The 15866-nt window shown below is 40.4% G+C and overlaps 1 protein-coding gene across 3 annotated transcripts in view; it reads right to left on the bottom strand.

Annotated features, from left to right (window-relative positions):
- Nucleotides 1-1871: 1871 nt before the first annotated feature.
- LOC120737489 (rho GTPase-activating protein 6-like) overlaps nt 1872-15866 on the bottom strand; it is a 107959-nt gene continuing 93964 nt past the window's right edge. For 2 of the 3 annotated variants that reach the window (XM_040038226.1, XM_040038228.1), the window contains exons 5-14: nt 15648-15776; nt 15356-15551; nt 14228-14283; nt 12629-12779; nt 12387-12535; nt 9559-9738; nt 7303-7394; nt 6978-7207; nt 6747-6818; nt 1872-5209 (exon numbers count right to left, since the gene is read on the bottom strand). In XM_040038226.1, the coding sequence (XP_039894160.1) occupies nt 4665-5209; nt 6747-6818; nt 6978-7207; nt 7303-7394; nt 9559-9738; nt 12387-12535; nt 12629-12779; nt 14228-14283; nt 15356-15551; nt 15648-15776 (1800 nt within the window). In that variant the 3' untranslated portion in view covers nt 1872-4664. The remainder of the gene's footprint in view (nt 5210-6746; nt 6819-6977; nt 7208-7302; nt 7395-9558; nt 9739-12386; nt 12536-12628; nt 12780-14227; nt 14284-15355; nt 15552-15647; nt 15777-15866) is intronic. The other variant, XM_040038227.1, reaches the window with a different exon arrangement.

A 15866-nucleotide genomic window follows, 5' to 3' on the forward strand; every position in this document is an offset into this window, starting at 1 on the left:
ATAATGATTTCTATTTGTTCTGCCAACTGAAGATAATTGGCAGCTGTTTCAATGACTGAAAATCACCAACACTCACTTTAATGGGGAAAAATGAAGAACAGCATCATTAACACAGACTGCTAACTTTCTCTCAATAGCCAGGTCCACATTTGCATGTCAGTCCACAGATGAAATGAAACAGGGAAATAATGCTCTAAGTAAGTCAATAAGACTTTGAACACTGCTATCATTCAAGAAAGATATGATCGTATTATCTGGCACACACCAAACTTAAAAACACTGAGCAGAAAAGAGTACTAATCTAATAAATCATGAAACTATTGTAGATTTGGATACTTTTATTCAGTGCCACATTGTACACCGTGTACCAAAGAATAGTGATAGACTATTGCTGTCTCCAGTCAACCAAAGTAAGTTACCCTATAGGCCTACTTGCGATTTACTAAAGACACTGAAACATATAACAGTGACTACTGCCTATTCTGACCATAGATAACACTGCATTATTATTTTACAGTAGGGAAACCAAATTTATCATGGCTACTGGAGACCTTTTGTCCAGACTGCTAAACACAATTTTGCAGAATGAAAGGATGCCTGAGGAATGGAGAAGTGTGCTGGTGCCTATTTCCAAGAACAAGGGTGAAAAGGAAAGCTGTAGTAACCACAGAGGGACAAAGCTGATAATTCAATGAACAGTGGGGTGAAGAAGAGAGTGCAGAGAACATATGAGTGGGTGAACACAAGCGTCAGGGTGATTTGTGAGAAAAGGCTGGCAGCAAGAGTGAAAGGGAAGGTTAACAAAATGGTAGCGAGACCTGCTATGACATACGTGCCTTCTAGTGGTCGACCTCTGCACCATCAACACTCATAACATGGTTGAAGCATGTCTCTGCTGCCTTTTATTTTTTCTTTGATTTAAATTTTTTCATTTACTGGCCATTTTAAATGCTTATACAGCTATAGAAAATAGTAAAAAATCAACTGATATGTTGGGCATTATTAATATATCTGTAAAGCTCGCATTTTTGTGTGCAGTTGGTTGTTAGAATAGAATAGAATAATCCTTTAATTGTCCCACAAGGGGGAATTTGGTTGTATCAGCAGCAAAAAAACACACATATACAAACAGAATGTTATAGTTTCTACAAAAAATTAAGTAAAATAAAAACAATATAACATAAAACAACAATTATTATGATTAGCTTTGTATTGAGGCAAATCTGGTATTTTTAGTTAACTAAAGGTGGTTTTTTTGTTGTGTTTTTTGAGTATGGAAACTATGCCACTGTATTATAGATGTATTATATACACACATATATATACAATATTATAATAAACTGTAACACTGGGGCAATCGTGGCTCAAGAGTCGGCAGTTCGTCTTGTAATCGGAAGGTTGCTGGTTCGAGCCCCGGCTCGGACAGTCTCGGTCGTTGTGTCCTTGGGCAAGACACTTCACCCACTGCCTACTGGTGGTGGTCAGAGGGCCCGGTGGCGCCAGTGTCCAGCAGCCTCGCCTCTGTCAGTGCGCCTCTGTCAGGGTGGCTGTGACTACAATGTAGCTTGCCATCACCAGTGTGTGAATGTGTGTGTGAATGGGTGGATGACTGAATGTGTAAAGCGCTTTGGGGTCCATAGGGACTAGTAAAGCGCTATACAAATACAGGCCATTTACCACTATGGTATAACCACCTTTTCCATAAAAAATTACACTGTGTGCGTATATCTGTGTAAAAGACTAGATTGTAAAATACTATTAAAAAATACTGTTCCATGATAGATTGTACAGTAAAAGCAACTGAACAACACTATCGTGGATAACAACACATACACCACAGCATGCTATATAATAGAAATGCACAGCAGTTGTAAACTTTGTCATATTTAATTCCATTGTAGCATACTGATGAGGACTCGCAGTACAAAAAGCAAATACCAGACATTCCATTACAACTTGGACCCAGTAAACCCCACCAAAATATAAAAACAGAACACAAACAGCACAACGTTTCTTGGAGTTACAACGTGACAAGACAAACATCTCGATCTGGGAAAAGCCAAGACCATGGTGGTTACTGAACAACTGCCTCTTTTCTGAATAAAACTTGTTATATTGTATTTTGATATTACAACACTCAAGAGAAAATAAAATAATACAGAAGATTCACAATGAACCTTAAGCACTGCATGGAGAAACAGCTTTAAAAAGCAAGACCTATGGCACATTTATTTCCTGACATAGATTTGCATGTTTTCACAAACATATAATCACAAGCTTTGATTTTAAACTGAGTACAGATGGATAGATGGATTCCCATGGAAATTGTGAAGTGTAAGAGCAGCAACAGGCTAACGTGCAGAGTCTGTCAACAGATGGCGCCATAGGCCTTTCCACAATCCGTGCATTTCTTGCACATGTGAGAGGCTTGTTCCCATTGACTTGTCAAAGTTTAAGAAAATAAAATGTGATGATGATTCATAGTCCATCTTCCTATTTAATGCTGAAGTGGCTCCATATAAGCAAATATTACACCTTAAGATGAGAAAATGTGAAATATTTGCCAGCAAATACCCACTTGACTACGACATTTGAGAAGAGTTGGGCAGGTTGGCTGTGGGTGTAGATTATTATAAAAACAGATATTCACAAAGTTGCCTTCAACCTTAATTAGCAACAGCAGTGCCACACAGAAGTGAGAAAACATCACATGAAAGCTTTTTTTTCCCCAGCATAACACTTGGATCACAAAAGCATCATAATTTCTTTTTAGGATTCCTGGAAAAACACATCATTGCTAGTAGACGGGAAATTAGTTTATACCTAGCTGAGATATCCAGCTTGCACCAATGACTTTTTGATCATGTTATGATCTAAGCAACACTTTCAGCAGAAATTCAAATCAAATAATACAATAAATTGTAAGTTTTAAGAATATTTTGGAGAATAAAAAGACAACATCTGCTCTGTAAAATATTTGTAATGATGGCAAATTTCAACACTTCCAGATTCAACCTTCTGATTCTACATGGCTAAGAAATTCTCAGAAAGCTCTGACTGACGTGCACAGTTTTTGTATCAGTGAGAAATGTAATAAATATCCACAAAAAGGTTTAAATGTTGATTAATACATAATTCTAATTTACCAGTTTTAGGAATGGAAATATGACAACGAATTCCTGTTTCAGTACCGTAGACTTTTATGAAAGCTTCTGAAATATATGCACAAGTTTCATTTTAATGGCCAACAGGGGGCGATAGTGCTGGATTCAAAATAATTTAAAACTGTATGGAAGTCAGTGGGGAAAACACCCTTCGGCTCATTTGATCTGTGGGCTCGGTAAACACTTTTCTAGTTTATGGGCTCATTTGCTAGTTTCAAGTCATTCTTAATGAAACACGATGCCCAGTTTATTAATTATGGTACTTACTAGAGTCAGCCAGTGAGAATGCCCTGTCCCTTTTCTGATGACCTGTCAGTAACGATAACACCTCAGTGAGCGTGTGGTTTCCCTCAGTTTCAGTCAGATCCAATCTTTATTCATAATGTCCAGTTTTGGCAAAAATGCTAACCTGGAGGATTTCAGAGCTAGTGGTTACTTCCATCTATTATTTACAGTTTATGCTTTGTGCTAAAATATGAAATTCTTGATAAAAATGCCAGTAACTTAACTCTTGAGTCTTACAAAAATTAACCAAATGGATGGAATCAACACAACTGAACAACAATGATCCTTTAGTTTAAAAAGAGAGAGAGATACTTTGGCACATTGTTTCTGCAGTGCAGCAGGTGGCGAGAGCACAAGCAAACTTACAGCAGATTGCTTCATAATTAGGTTTAAGCGTCTTACTGCAAGTGAAGCATTTTACATTCAATATCAAAGACAGAAACAGCAGTCTGACAAACACCAACATCTGGACTGCCGATTAAGGGGCTGATTTACATTTAGGTAGATACTTTTAGGCAAATTATACACTTTACATATAATATTTAAGCACGTATGTCAACAATTTGTGTATTCATAAACATATATATACAGTCAAAGGTAATCTGACATCAAAAAGCAACTCAACATTTGATCTTTTCAGAAAGATGCTGCTGAATTACATCATTAGTATACACACAACAAGTCTGTAATTAGCAGCAGTTACTAACGCGTACATCTTAGTGTGTGGTGACCAATGTAAAAATGATGAAATTAAAATGTAAAAAACTTAAAAAATGTTTTCCTAATATTCTCCATTGAGATATGAAGACTGACGTCGCTCAAAATAGAAAATCTGAAAATATTCTGAACGGATTTTTTGAGGTATTTCGGGTAGGCATTTTTAAAAAATGCTCCTAACTAAATGTTGACATAATATATGGGCCAGGAAATTGAGCAACTTTTTTAACATCCGTACAGATCAACAAATACTAATGGCTCCTGGATGTAAAAGTCTGTTGGAGGCAGCAGCTGCACACGTAAACAACAACGCCACGGCGCTAAGTTGCAGGACAGCACATGATGTTCATAGAAAGCAGGAAATCAGTGAGTGAATGGATGAGAGGGCAGCAGAAATAAAAAGGGAAAGGATAGGGATAAGGAGTGATTGTCATTGGAGGGGTTTGATCTTGTCTTTGATTGGCCAGAAGAGGCTGAGACAGAGTACATTGTCTGAAATCACACCAGAGTTTCTGGCAGTGTGTCAGCATTGTCCGAGGATAGCAGTTGCCATATCTGCCACCGGTCCCTCTGCCACTCCTGCCACTCTGGACTCTGTGCGACCACCGGGGCTTCTGTTGTTGAAGCCGAGTTGCTCTGCCCTGCGCTCGACCTCCCGTGTGGCTGCTGAGCCGTCGCAAGCTGAGGGGTACTTTGTGAGCTAGCCAGTCGATGGTGCGCATTATAAGGGGGAGGAGAGCGTCCATCGAGGGGGGCGCCTTCTCCGGTGTTTACTCCGGCTTGAGGTCTGAGGGTCGAGTTAACTCCATGTCCCCTTTGCAAAGTCACAGAAGGGTTGATGTTTAGCTGCAGGCGTGGTCGCCCCTTGTCCGCATGAGGGTTGGTGCACACTCTGGTAACCGGTGGGTGGAGTCTGCACTCGGAGATGTCAGGCGTTGTCTGAGTCCGTTGTACTGCTGTCTGATGCCTGCTATCACTATGGAGTCCATCTAGACCTTCCTGTGAGCTGCGGGAGCTTCCTTCTGACATGTTGCTATGGGAACCTAAGAAGAGAGCATCACTTCATCAGTAAGATTGTCAATGAATATTGAGGGAGACACACATCTCCATTTAGTGACTGATATAAAATTGTACAAAGAAATGTAAGAAAGGCTTTTATTAATAATTAATTTTTATGTTATTGATAATAAACCAAATACTAATTTACTACATAAACCTATTTTTGGTAGATTGAATCACTAGAATTCTCAGTCATCTTATTATAATCATCATCTGTATATGTATGAATATACATATACATACACATTTATGTACATATGTCTGCATGTGTCCTATCTCCTCCTTAATCTTAACAAAACCACATATACACACATACAGTAAGTAATAACATTTATAAGGTTCTAAAAGCCTTTATTATTTAGTATTATTCTCATATGCGGCATCCCCCTGCAAATGCAAAGTTATGTTCACGATTTGCAGTTTTTTCATGTGCCACGTTCAGTGTAGGTTACCCATTCGTAACTTAACGTGTATCCATGGTGAGTCATCAGTAAATACAGAACAAAGCCTTAAAAGCACTGGTTTTGGGGGTTTTGTGATGAAACATGGTTGTGAAAGTACAGCCTTATGCAAAAACGTTTCTGGTTTCTGTGGCTTATTTTAAGTTTATCACAACTGAATCGGGGGATGGGGAGTATAATGTGTCATACTCTGAAAACCATGCCCACTGAAAGAGAAAAAGCCACTCAGCCCTATAACTAGGGGCTGACATGCTAAAAAAATGCCTTTAGGTTACTGAATTTTAGGTGTTAAAAAAGTTGCTGCCTTTACCTAAGGTACTTGCCAACACGGTCAAAAGCTAAACGTCAGCTAAACCTATAAAAACATAGTAACTTGAAAATGACAACTGAATATTTGACCTATTATTATTAAATATCAAAAATTATATAAAATGTAGAATTCAAAAATTAGAGTCCCCAGTTTTGCCTTTCTTCCTGCTTCCGGCACCTTATGACTTTTAGGTGTTGTTTTTGTTTTTGGCTAGCACATGAGGTATCTTTAACCTAAACAAGTCAATAGAAAGCTTTGACTACTCTTCCTCTCCCAGTCTGGGTAAAACTTAATGCCACCACCTTTCTTTCTCTATTAAAGCTAAAAATGTATCAAGGTACATGTAGTCTGTTGATGTAGGTTGCTACACAAGCATCCAAGGATTAGCTGATAACTTAGCGCTAACTCCAAATTTGGCTAGTTTGGGTACAGTACAGTGATAAACCCAGTGTTTCAAAATGCCAGCCCACAAACCAATAGGTATCATCACAGAGACTCTAGCAATCCTTTTATACAGTCAATGGTTAATTAGTTTTTAACCAGGATCGTATGTGCTGCCTGGCTACACAGATAAAACTAACGGTCTGCATAAAGTGGCCAATTTAATAATATAGAATGTGCTACGTGCTTCAGATCTGTTCCCGTCATGGTTAATAACTAACACCATGTCTCAAGCGCATAGCGCTCTGGCTCATTAGCCACTTGAAACAAAATTTGCAGCGGGCATGGACTGACTTGAAAATTGTTTACCTGTATATGTTTGATTCTTGAGTGCCGATTTCAGAGTACTGTGCCATGTGCCCCAAATGTTAGCATGTTCTTCTGAAAAAGGCACAAGAGAGGTCAAATTCCTGCCACTTCTGAGTTATACAGAACATTTATTATGAGACATGTTGCTGATACCCAAGAAGAAAGGCCAAAGTGTGAAAACACGTGCTAATCACCTATCTCTGTAAATACCAGACATTGTGCATCTCTCACCTTTATAACCCCAAGTGACAGCTCCGCTCTGCCCCACTAGAGAGTACTGTTCTGGGACGTGGTAGAGCTGCTCACTGGCCGGGCTCCCTGGTTCCCCTCTGCGCTCACTCAGGACCGGAGAGTTGTTATCATAAGGGGACACTTCACCACTCGACGCCTTGTTGGAGTCGCTGGACGAATGCCGCTCGCTCAAGACGAAGGGCTCCTCTGGCTGTAACAGGTCCGGACTCCTGCGGGAGGAAAAAAATAATTAAAATGGGTTCAAATAGTCGGAGATTGAAGGAAAGGGAAACACAAGACTAAGCGCTCTATAGGTGTAACTCACTGAGATGCTTTTCTCCTCAGAAGGTAGTCGACCACATCTGGATCGGTCTCCAAAAGGCTCATTAAAACTTCGTTTTGCAGATCAGGAGGAACCTACATAAAACAACGTAAGCAAAATAACTGAATACTTAAAATCCACCCACCGATGCTGCATTTATCTTCTAAAGAATGGTCAGATCCTTGTAGTCCTTTCTACTGCAAGGATATCAAAATGTACTGGATTTCTAGTAATGAAAACTTTATTTTTCCCTTTTCCTTGCCTCAGTATGATGGGAAGAGACAATAATAAGTTAATGATGTGCCTTGTTACCTTCATTTCCAGTGGACTTCTTAATCTGATCTTCTAATTAGCTGATTTTTATGCTTATCAGACATGCGGATTAAGATGAAGAGCACCGTCCAAAAACCTAACGTCTGCAAATGACTCCCATCCTGAAATGCTTTGAAAGTAAATGTCGCTCACTAACAAATTCAGACATAAGCAGGTTACAAAACAACTTTCAGATGTCATTCATAGAACTTGAGCTGCCTACAAATCTGTTTTTACTCTCTAAGACGCGCAAGTCAGTCCCAATTCACTTTATGCGATTAATGGCTCTTCATTGGCTTACTGCAGGAATGTAAGCCTCCGTGGCAGATTACGAAACATTAGAGTTTCAAAGTTGCGGACCTGAAATGACCCAAACTGTCTTCCCGTTTGAGGGACAGAAAAGAACAAAAGCAACTGATGAGGCAGTAATCTGTGTAATACTGTGACCTCTTCTGACAGCAAATAAAGGATTTAATGCATGGATGTTCAGCTTTTATTTTGGAAAAACAGGTTCAAGTATCTGGATGAAAACTTTAAGACGTTTTTGATTTGTCTGCATATTTGGTTTTTTGCTTTTTTGTTTTTCTAAATTTTTACTTTATCTCATCTTTTCCTTCTCGTCTGTCTCATTACCAAAGGCCAAATTCCATTTTCATCAGCACACAAGACACAACAGAGAAGATTTTCATCCTATCCTGTGCTAAGGCCTTGAGCCATCCCCTCTCTTCTAATGGCCACCACCTTTATTTTTCAACCAGCATGAACTCCCTAGTCGTCAGTAGTCTTCAGGAAGAGTTCTCCAGGCTTCTTGAAGGACATTCAAAGCTCTTCTTTAGATGTTGACTGCCTTTTATGTCATCTCCCCCAAAAGAACTTGGGCACTTGGTGGATCTGTGGTGCCTGATTGGGCATTTAAGAGGGGTTGTGGTCCAGGGTGGCTTGGGCCTCTTCATCATGTGGTGGGGGCTCTGCCAGAGTTTGGGTGGTTCTCCAGGGTCTGTGGCATCATCTTCGGCTTGTGCTGAGGGAGCCAGCCTCCGGTGGGGTTGGCTGCTCGCTGCCTCTGGTCCCCTGACACCTCCATCCCACCCCAGAGCTCCGTCTGGGGCCTCCCTCTTCTCTAGGCTGGGGTGGACGCATTGTTGTTGTCGGGACGTGTGGCCCTGGATCTTCAGTTCACTTGTGTGCCGTGGACAGCTGGGGCCTCCTGGGTCTTTCCCTATATGCCTCTGCCTCTAAGTCGGGTAGCATTATTGCAGTCTCTCACCCTCATTTTTCAAGCATGGTCTATGACAAACACTCACACACAGACACTCACAGCCTTTCTCTATCTCACGCACACACACACAGCAAAATTGTATATTGGTTTGTGTACCCCCCTCTGTTTTGCCTTTTTGGTGCTGTGTATCATATGATTGTGCCTTTAAACAGAAGCAGCAGTTGGACACCCTGTTTACTTCACCCTCAACTTGTTCTCGCCCTTTTCTTTTTCTATTTCTCTGCTTTTTTCTCTTATCTTTCACCAGTCTGGCTTTTATCCTCTGTCTGCTCTAGAATAACATCCACAGGACCTACAGAGCAGGCAACCATATGCCGTATGGTTGGTGAGCAGTAGGCCTGGGTTTGAGTCTGACCCGTGGCCCTTTGCTGCATGTCTTCCCCTCTCTCTCTCCCCGCTTTTCCTGTCTATCTACATTATCTGTAGCCAATAAAGGCTAAAAGACCAAAAAAATAAATTTTTTGAGAAAATTGTCAAGTACAAGGGCTGAAATGAAAATGCGCGGAAAAAGCAGCCAAAGTCCAAATGAAACTCAGGGAACTATTGCTCAAGACCACTTAAAAAAATGACAACAAAGATTGGCGGCTTGGAAGCAAAATAAAAAGAAATGGAGGGTTGCTCAAGACTTTTGCACAGTATTTTATTTTTAGAAATCTTCAGCGACTGACCATGAAGAGTGCTTGGTAGCTGGCGATCATCTTTTCCAGCACGGCGATGACGGCCGTGCTCTCCTCGGCCCTGGCTGAGCTCTGGACAGTGAACTCCTTGTCTGTGCTCTTTTGCTTGTGTAGGAGGTTGGGACCAAAGATGGTGGCGAGGTTTAAAGCTGTCATCTTGTTCCCTGTGATCTGGGACACAAATGTACCAACCTATTAATAATGGCTCACTCAGTAATTCCTCAGGCTCAGTCTTTTACTATTAATTTAAATGAACTGCAACCGTATGGTAGGCCAAACTAAGGAAAAATTATTTTTCAATACAATTCAGTTATATTATATTTATATAGTGCCAAATCACAGTAACAGTTGCCTATGCGCTGTATACTGTAAGGTAAAGACCCGACAACAACAGAGAGAAACTCCAACTATCAAACAAGCCCCTTTGGGCAAACACTTGGCGACAGTGGGAAGGAAAAACTCCCTTTTACCAGGAAGAAACTTCCAGCAGAACCCGTCATTTTTTAAATAATAAATTTTAAATAGGATTTCATGAACTAGAGACATTTTTGTTTTTCAAAGGGTGAGAAATAACAGAAAAATTCGTAATGCCTATTTATTAGAGTAACAACTTAATGGACAGCATCAAAGTTTACATAGAAGATTAATGATTAGTTGTACTCAAGACAACACGGAAGACTCGGAATGGTGTTGAGGTGAGGTCGAGGGGTTGAGTTATGTGCTACTTTAACAACAGTCGCCATGCGTGCATGCCATGCGTTTCCTTTGTGTTCCCCCTTGTGTTCTTGTCTCCTGCCCGTTTTTCCGGTCTATTGGGTTTTTCTCTGGGTCCCCACCACTACTGTGCTGGCGTTTGCCCATGTATCTACTTCAAGTAGACGTAAAAGCTGCGCGCCATTCAAATGGTAAACAAACCAGTTCATATCATCAAACACTTACATATCAAAAGTGCTGACAAACCCAAGTTTTAGCTAGAATATTTCAGTAGATGGGTCTGTGTGTTTGCATATGTGTGTGTTTTACCTGGTGTATTAATGCAGGTATGATTACAATATTTGTGATATTTAATTTCCATCCATTTTCCATTTGTGTTGAAATTCAAAGAGAAAAACAATTTTTAACAGATAAAGGGCAAAGGCTGCATCACAGACACCAGGGACAATTTTCTCATTTCTCTTCCATATTAGGAGATTTTTTTTTTTAATAATTCCAAAAGAACTGCAGAAATGATCTTCTGTAATAACACAGACTTGGGAGTTCTTCCTCCCACTTTCTCCTCCCTCTCACATTACCATCTCTCATCCATTCCTTTGGAAAATATCCCTTCCAACTTCTGTGCTGTGTTTCTTATCAACCCCCACCCCTCTGCTTTTTGTCACTTTAAGCTGAAGATAGATGAAAAGTAGCATCATGGGGGTTTCTGAACACGAAGCGCAGGCGAGCACGACAGCTGTCTCTGGCTTTCTCTGGGTTGTGTAATAGTGCATGTACTTTTGGACAATCGACATCTAAAATTAAAAGTCATTTAAAGCTTTGACAGCTTTTTAAAATACAAATTTTTCTTTTTTTCCCTTTTTTTTTACTATTTCTTGTTGAGTTTCCTCCCTTTTCCACTCCCAGTCCCAGCACAGAGACAAGAACCACAAAGCAGCCAAGGAGTGCTGATATTTTCCTAGATGAGCTCGAAGCAGTCCGACTTCCTGTCAGAGTTGCGGACAGAGATACTACAGCCACGAAGGAAGAATCATACGCATCGATGTTTGGGTTCATTCTCTTGTGTATATAGACACACAGAGACAACAAAACAAAAATCCATCTGTGCGAACGTGTGTGCCAAAAAAGCACTTTTTCACACGTAAACACAGCAACACACATTCTCCTGCAAAAGATAATGAAAGTATGCATCACCAGAGACAATAAACTTTCTTTCTCAGTGCACATACACAGATGTCTTCAGAAGTTTCCATACAATCATTATGGACATGAATGTCATGGTAATTTGGGGCTTTTAATGATTTCTTTGAACTGTTCTTTTTCCAGGAAGGATTGTTATACATATATCTTGGATTTTCTCTAATCCACACAGGGTCAAAGGTATACATACAGGATCAAATTCACCCCCCCCCCCAATATTTTGTAAAATGTCTTTTAGCAAGTTGCACTTCAACCAGGTGCTTTTGGTGACCATCAACACGTTTCTAGCACAATTCTCCCAAGGCCTCATCCCAGTATGAAATGTCCAAAACACCTGGCATAGGAGGTGTCCAGGAGGCATCCCAGTCAGATGCTTAACCACTTCAACTCCTTTTGACACGGTGGCGCATCGGTTCTACTTTTTTGCTTTTTCTGTGAAATTTTGTACCGAAACTATCTTGCGGTGCAAAAGTTCACAAAAAGTGTAATAGGGTAAAATTATTTGATGACCTTTTTTCTCCCAACAATCAAGTCTGAACAGACGTACGTACACTGCAACTTTACTGGCCAAGTGTGCTGGAGAAAGATGCTGAAATATTTACTTTTGCAGACTTCCCCAACTTGGAGTAGTTGGCCCAGTCCAGTCCCCAGCCTAAATTGCAAAATTTGAGCAAATGCAACGGTTGACACTATCCCCGGATGTTATAATCACTACTAAGCTATTTAGTAATCTTACATCAGTGTTTTTGTAGTGCTTGTGCTGTTTCTGGAACATATGTACAGAATCCACCCACGCAAACTGCTTCCTATCACTTCTTTGGTAATTTCTTCCCAATAAGGTGGAACCAAAATGCCATTAAACCATCCACAGGCTCTACATTTGGATGTTTCAGCCTGTTGCTCACCTCCTGCCCGTCTTTATCTTGCTGGTCATGGGCATGATCAGCCACAGTGGACAGGAACTCCAGCAGGCGGTGAAGTGTGTCACTATTGCATGCTGGGAGAAGGTAGATCAGCAGCTGAACGACACTCTGCTGCTCATATGAGTCCAACACTGCAGTGCGCAAGGAAAAAAAGGTGTCAACGGGAGGTTAGGAATGAAGAGACAACAGAAGGGAAAGTGGGAGGGGTGCGAAAAGACACTTACATGTGGTGTTAATAAAGGCCGTGTAGAGCTCCTTGGTTAGGAGAGGGTCCGGCAAATCCCTTAGGAACTCCTTCAGCAGAGCAGATACATCGTGAACACTGTACTCCTCGTCTAGCTGCACATCAATGCCACGATCAAACTCTTCTCGCAACTGAAGGACAACCAAAAACAACAGGCCGAGGGGAAAGAAAGGAAAAGGGGCACTCAGAGACATCCTCTGCACACAACAATGGACATTATTTCTAGGTAGTGCACACACCCACAGAAACTCACTTCCTTCTGGTCCTCCAAGGGACCTGCTCGACTCTCAGCTCAAACTCGTTTTACCAGTACAGATTAAAATCTCTTCCATCTGACCTTTGGATGACTTCTTCAAAATTACAAAGCCTATTTTGTTGCCATGACAATGGGTTGTCTGCACGTTCACTAATGTGGTTGTTTTTACACGAAATGTACAGCAAATTAAATTAATTAATCCTTTTGTCTTTTACAGTCTGCTAAAATGTGATTAGTCAATAGTACTCAAACTATAGACAGACTACAAATAGAAATTGAAACACTTCCTACACTAAAAAACCTGTGCATTGCTTAAAGACCCTATAGGTAATGGCAACATACTTTATTTTTAAAAAATAAAGTTTTTTTTTTTTTTGTTAGCTGGTCTCCATAACAATGATACCGTCAATTTGAAAAACTCTGATTAAAAAAAAAAAAATTATTGTATCACGGGATGAGCCATCATTAGCCATCACGTGACTTGAGGAACAGGTTGCAAAGTGCAACTTAGCTGATGTACAAACTAGCTAATTGTGCTCTAGAGCGTCGAACATCTGCTCATTGTACCTTAAGCTTAACATTTAGCAAAAATTCTTACGACAAAGCTAGCATTTGTTTCATCTCAGTCACCACACCTCTGCTATGATGGAGACCTGAAAATAACAGATGTTTTCTCAGAGGCTGTCAGTGAATGAGTAACCTCCCCTCCCTAAGTGCCTTTAGTTTTCTGTAACCGCTACAAGTGCAACTACATGCCAACAAAACACGCAACAGATTATATAAAAAATTATACCACCCACACTGATTGCTCCATTTCGTTTAACCCCGATTTATTCATTCTTTTACTGTGTGTTCATTCGAGTCAAAGGTAACGGATAATGAGCGGTGTAGGAGTTTGTAGAATAACTTCATATTTGCTTGAATAATGAGAATAAACTCTGCTGGATCACTGTGAGGCTGGAAAATTCAGTAGATCAAGCTTCGCTAGCTTAAATGGCACATTTTAGTGCAATGTGCTGGTTTTAAGACGTTCTATTCTTGGCAACAACATTTTGTTTGTTGGTGTTGACTCTTGTGAAAGGAAAGAGAAGTGTGAAGAACATTTCACACCAGAAACTTTCACTTTCTACAAAACAGGCCTCTGATTTATTGTTGGGCTTTTTAGCATGGCGCTGTGCATCTTGTTTGTGGATGTCATAAAATGATACTTTCATATAAAGAACAATGGGTTACTGATGAGTATAAAACAACCCAATTAAGGCCCTGTGAGAGATGTTATACCACATGAAGGAATATATTTTACTACATGGACAGAATACTGACCTGTCGGACTCTTTTCTTGGAGCTTCCAACTCTAAAGATCCCCACAGTGTGCAAACCTGAAGTATTAAAAGTGCAGATATAAGAGAAATCAGACACGGCTTGGTAAATGTAGAGTCCCAATTCTGAAGAGGCAGGAACACAGAAAACGTATCAAATGTTTAAACTGAGACATTTTACTGTTTTATGAAAAATATCAGCCCATTTTGAATTTGATGCAGCAACACGTCTCAAAAAAGTTGGAATAGTTGCAAGAAAAGGCTGGAAAAGTAACGCTTTTTCAGCTAATTAGGTTAATTGGCAACAGGCTAGTAACATCATTGGGTGTAAAAAGAGAGTTTCTTAGAAGTAAAGCTGCATCTATAAATTCTGGAAAGATTAATGTTGCTCAATGTGAAATTGTTAAGACTTAGAATTTGTACAAAACTCTGCACGCAAAAGAACAAGGAAAATTTACTGGATGCTGGATGCCCCTGAACCTCGTGCCCTCAGGTGATACTGCATTAAAAAACTGTATTATTCTGTGTTGGAGTGCATGAGCTCAGGAACACTTGCAGAAATGCTTATACAGGTTTTAAATCAACACATGCTCCCATTCAGATAACATCTTTTTCAAGGAAGCCCTATTCATAATAAATTCATAATTCAGGAAGAGGATCCATATGCTGTATTTATTACAACAGCATGGCGTCAAAGTAGAAGTGTCTGGATGCTGAACTTGCCTGCCTGAAGTCCAGCTGAAAACATTTAGGGTATCGTAAAACAAAACATACGACAAAGAAGAACCAAGTTTGAACTAGAATCCCATACCAGACAAGAAGTCCAGCAACTGGTCGCCTCAGTTCCCAGACATTTACAGACTGTTGTTAAAAGAACAGGTAATGCTACACAGTGGAAAACACGGTCCGGTCCCTACTTTTTTAAGGCATGTTTCTGCCATCCAAGTCAAATTGATGTTGCTTGTTTTCCCCTAAATAGTACATTTTCTCAGTTTAAACATTAAATATGTATGTTCTATCATGGTTAAAATATGGGTTTATGAGATTTCCAACCTGCGTTCTTTTTTATTTACATTTCAAACAGGATCCTGATTTTTGGGGGGTTTGTATGAGCGATTAAGCAGTTGCTCACCATATTTTTCGATGTGCTGACAGCAACTATCGACGACACGTGGCACCTGACGGTAAATGGGATTCAGGCTCAGCCTTTTGTCCCTGTGCTTCTCTTTTTTACTCGGCGTTTCAGCTGGCAGAGAGAGCTGCAGCGCCTCAAGCAAGCGGGACTGGTTGTCGTCTAGGTCTGTGATGGAGTCCACTGACATGCCTCCCTAGAGGATAATCAACAAACCCGGCTGAATAGAAAAAAAAAACCTCCACTTGATCTGTGCGGGCGGCTCAGGCTATGATGAATTTCAATGCCTCACCCTCCTGCGCGCTCGTGGGGCAGCTTCAGGGGTGTTGGGCGATGTTGACTCATTAGCCGTTTCTGATGTGGAACTTAGCGACGAGTTACTGCTGGATAACTCCTTGTTGGACGGCCGCTTGGTGGCAAACTGCAGGACACATGATTTAAGAATTCAGTCTATTCTCTGGAGTGCAAATACATTTGTCCCAAATGTTCCCAAGATTGAAGATGGGAATTA

The sequence above is a fragment of the Simochromis diagramma genome, unplaced genomic scaffold (genome assembly GCF_900408965.1).
Source record: "Simochromis diagramma unplaced genomic scaffold, fSimDia1.1 OVJJ01000413.1, whole genome shotgun sequence".
Taxonomy (NCBI): Eukaryota; Metazoa; Chordata; class Actinopteri; order Cichliformes; family Cichlidae; genus Simochromis; species Simochromis diagramma.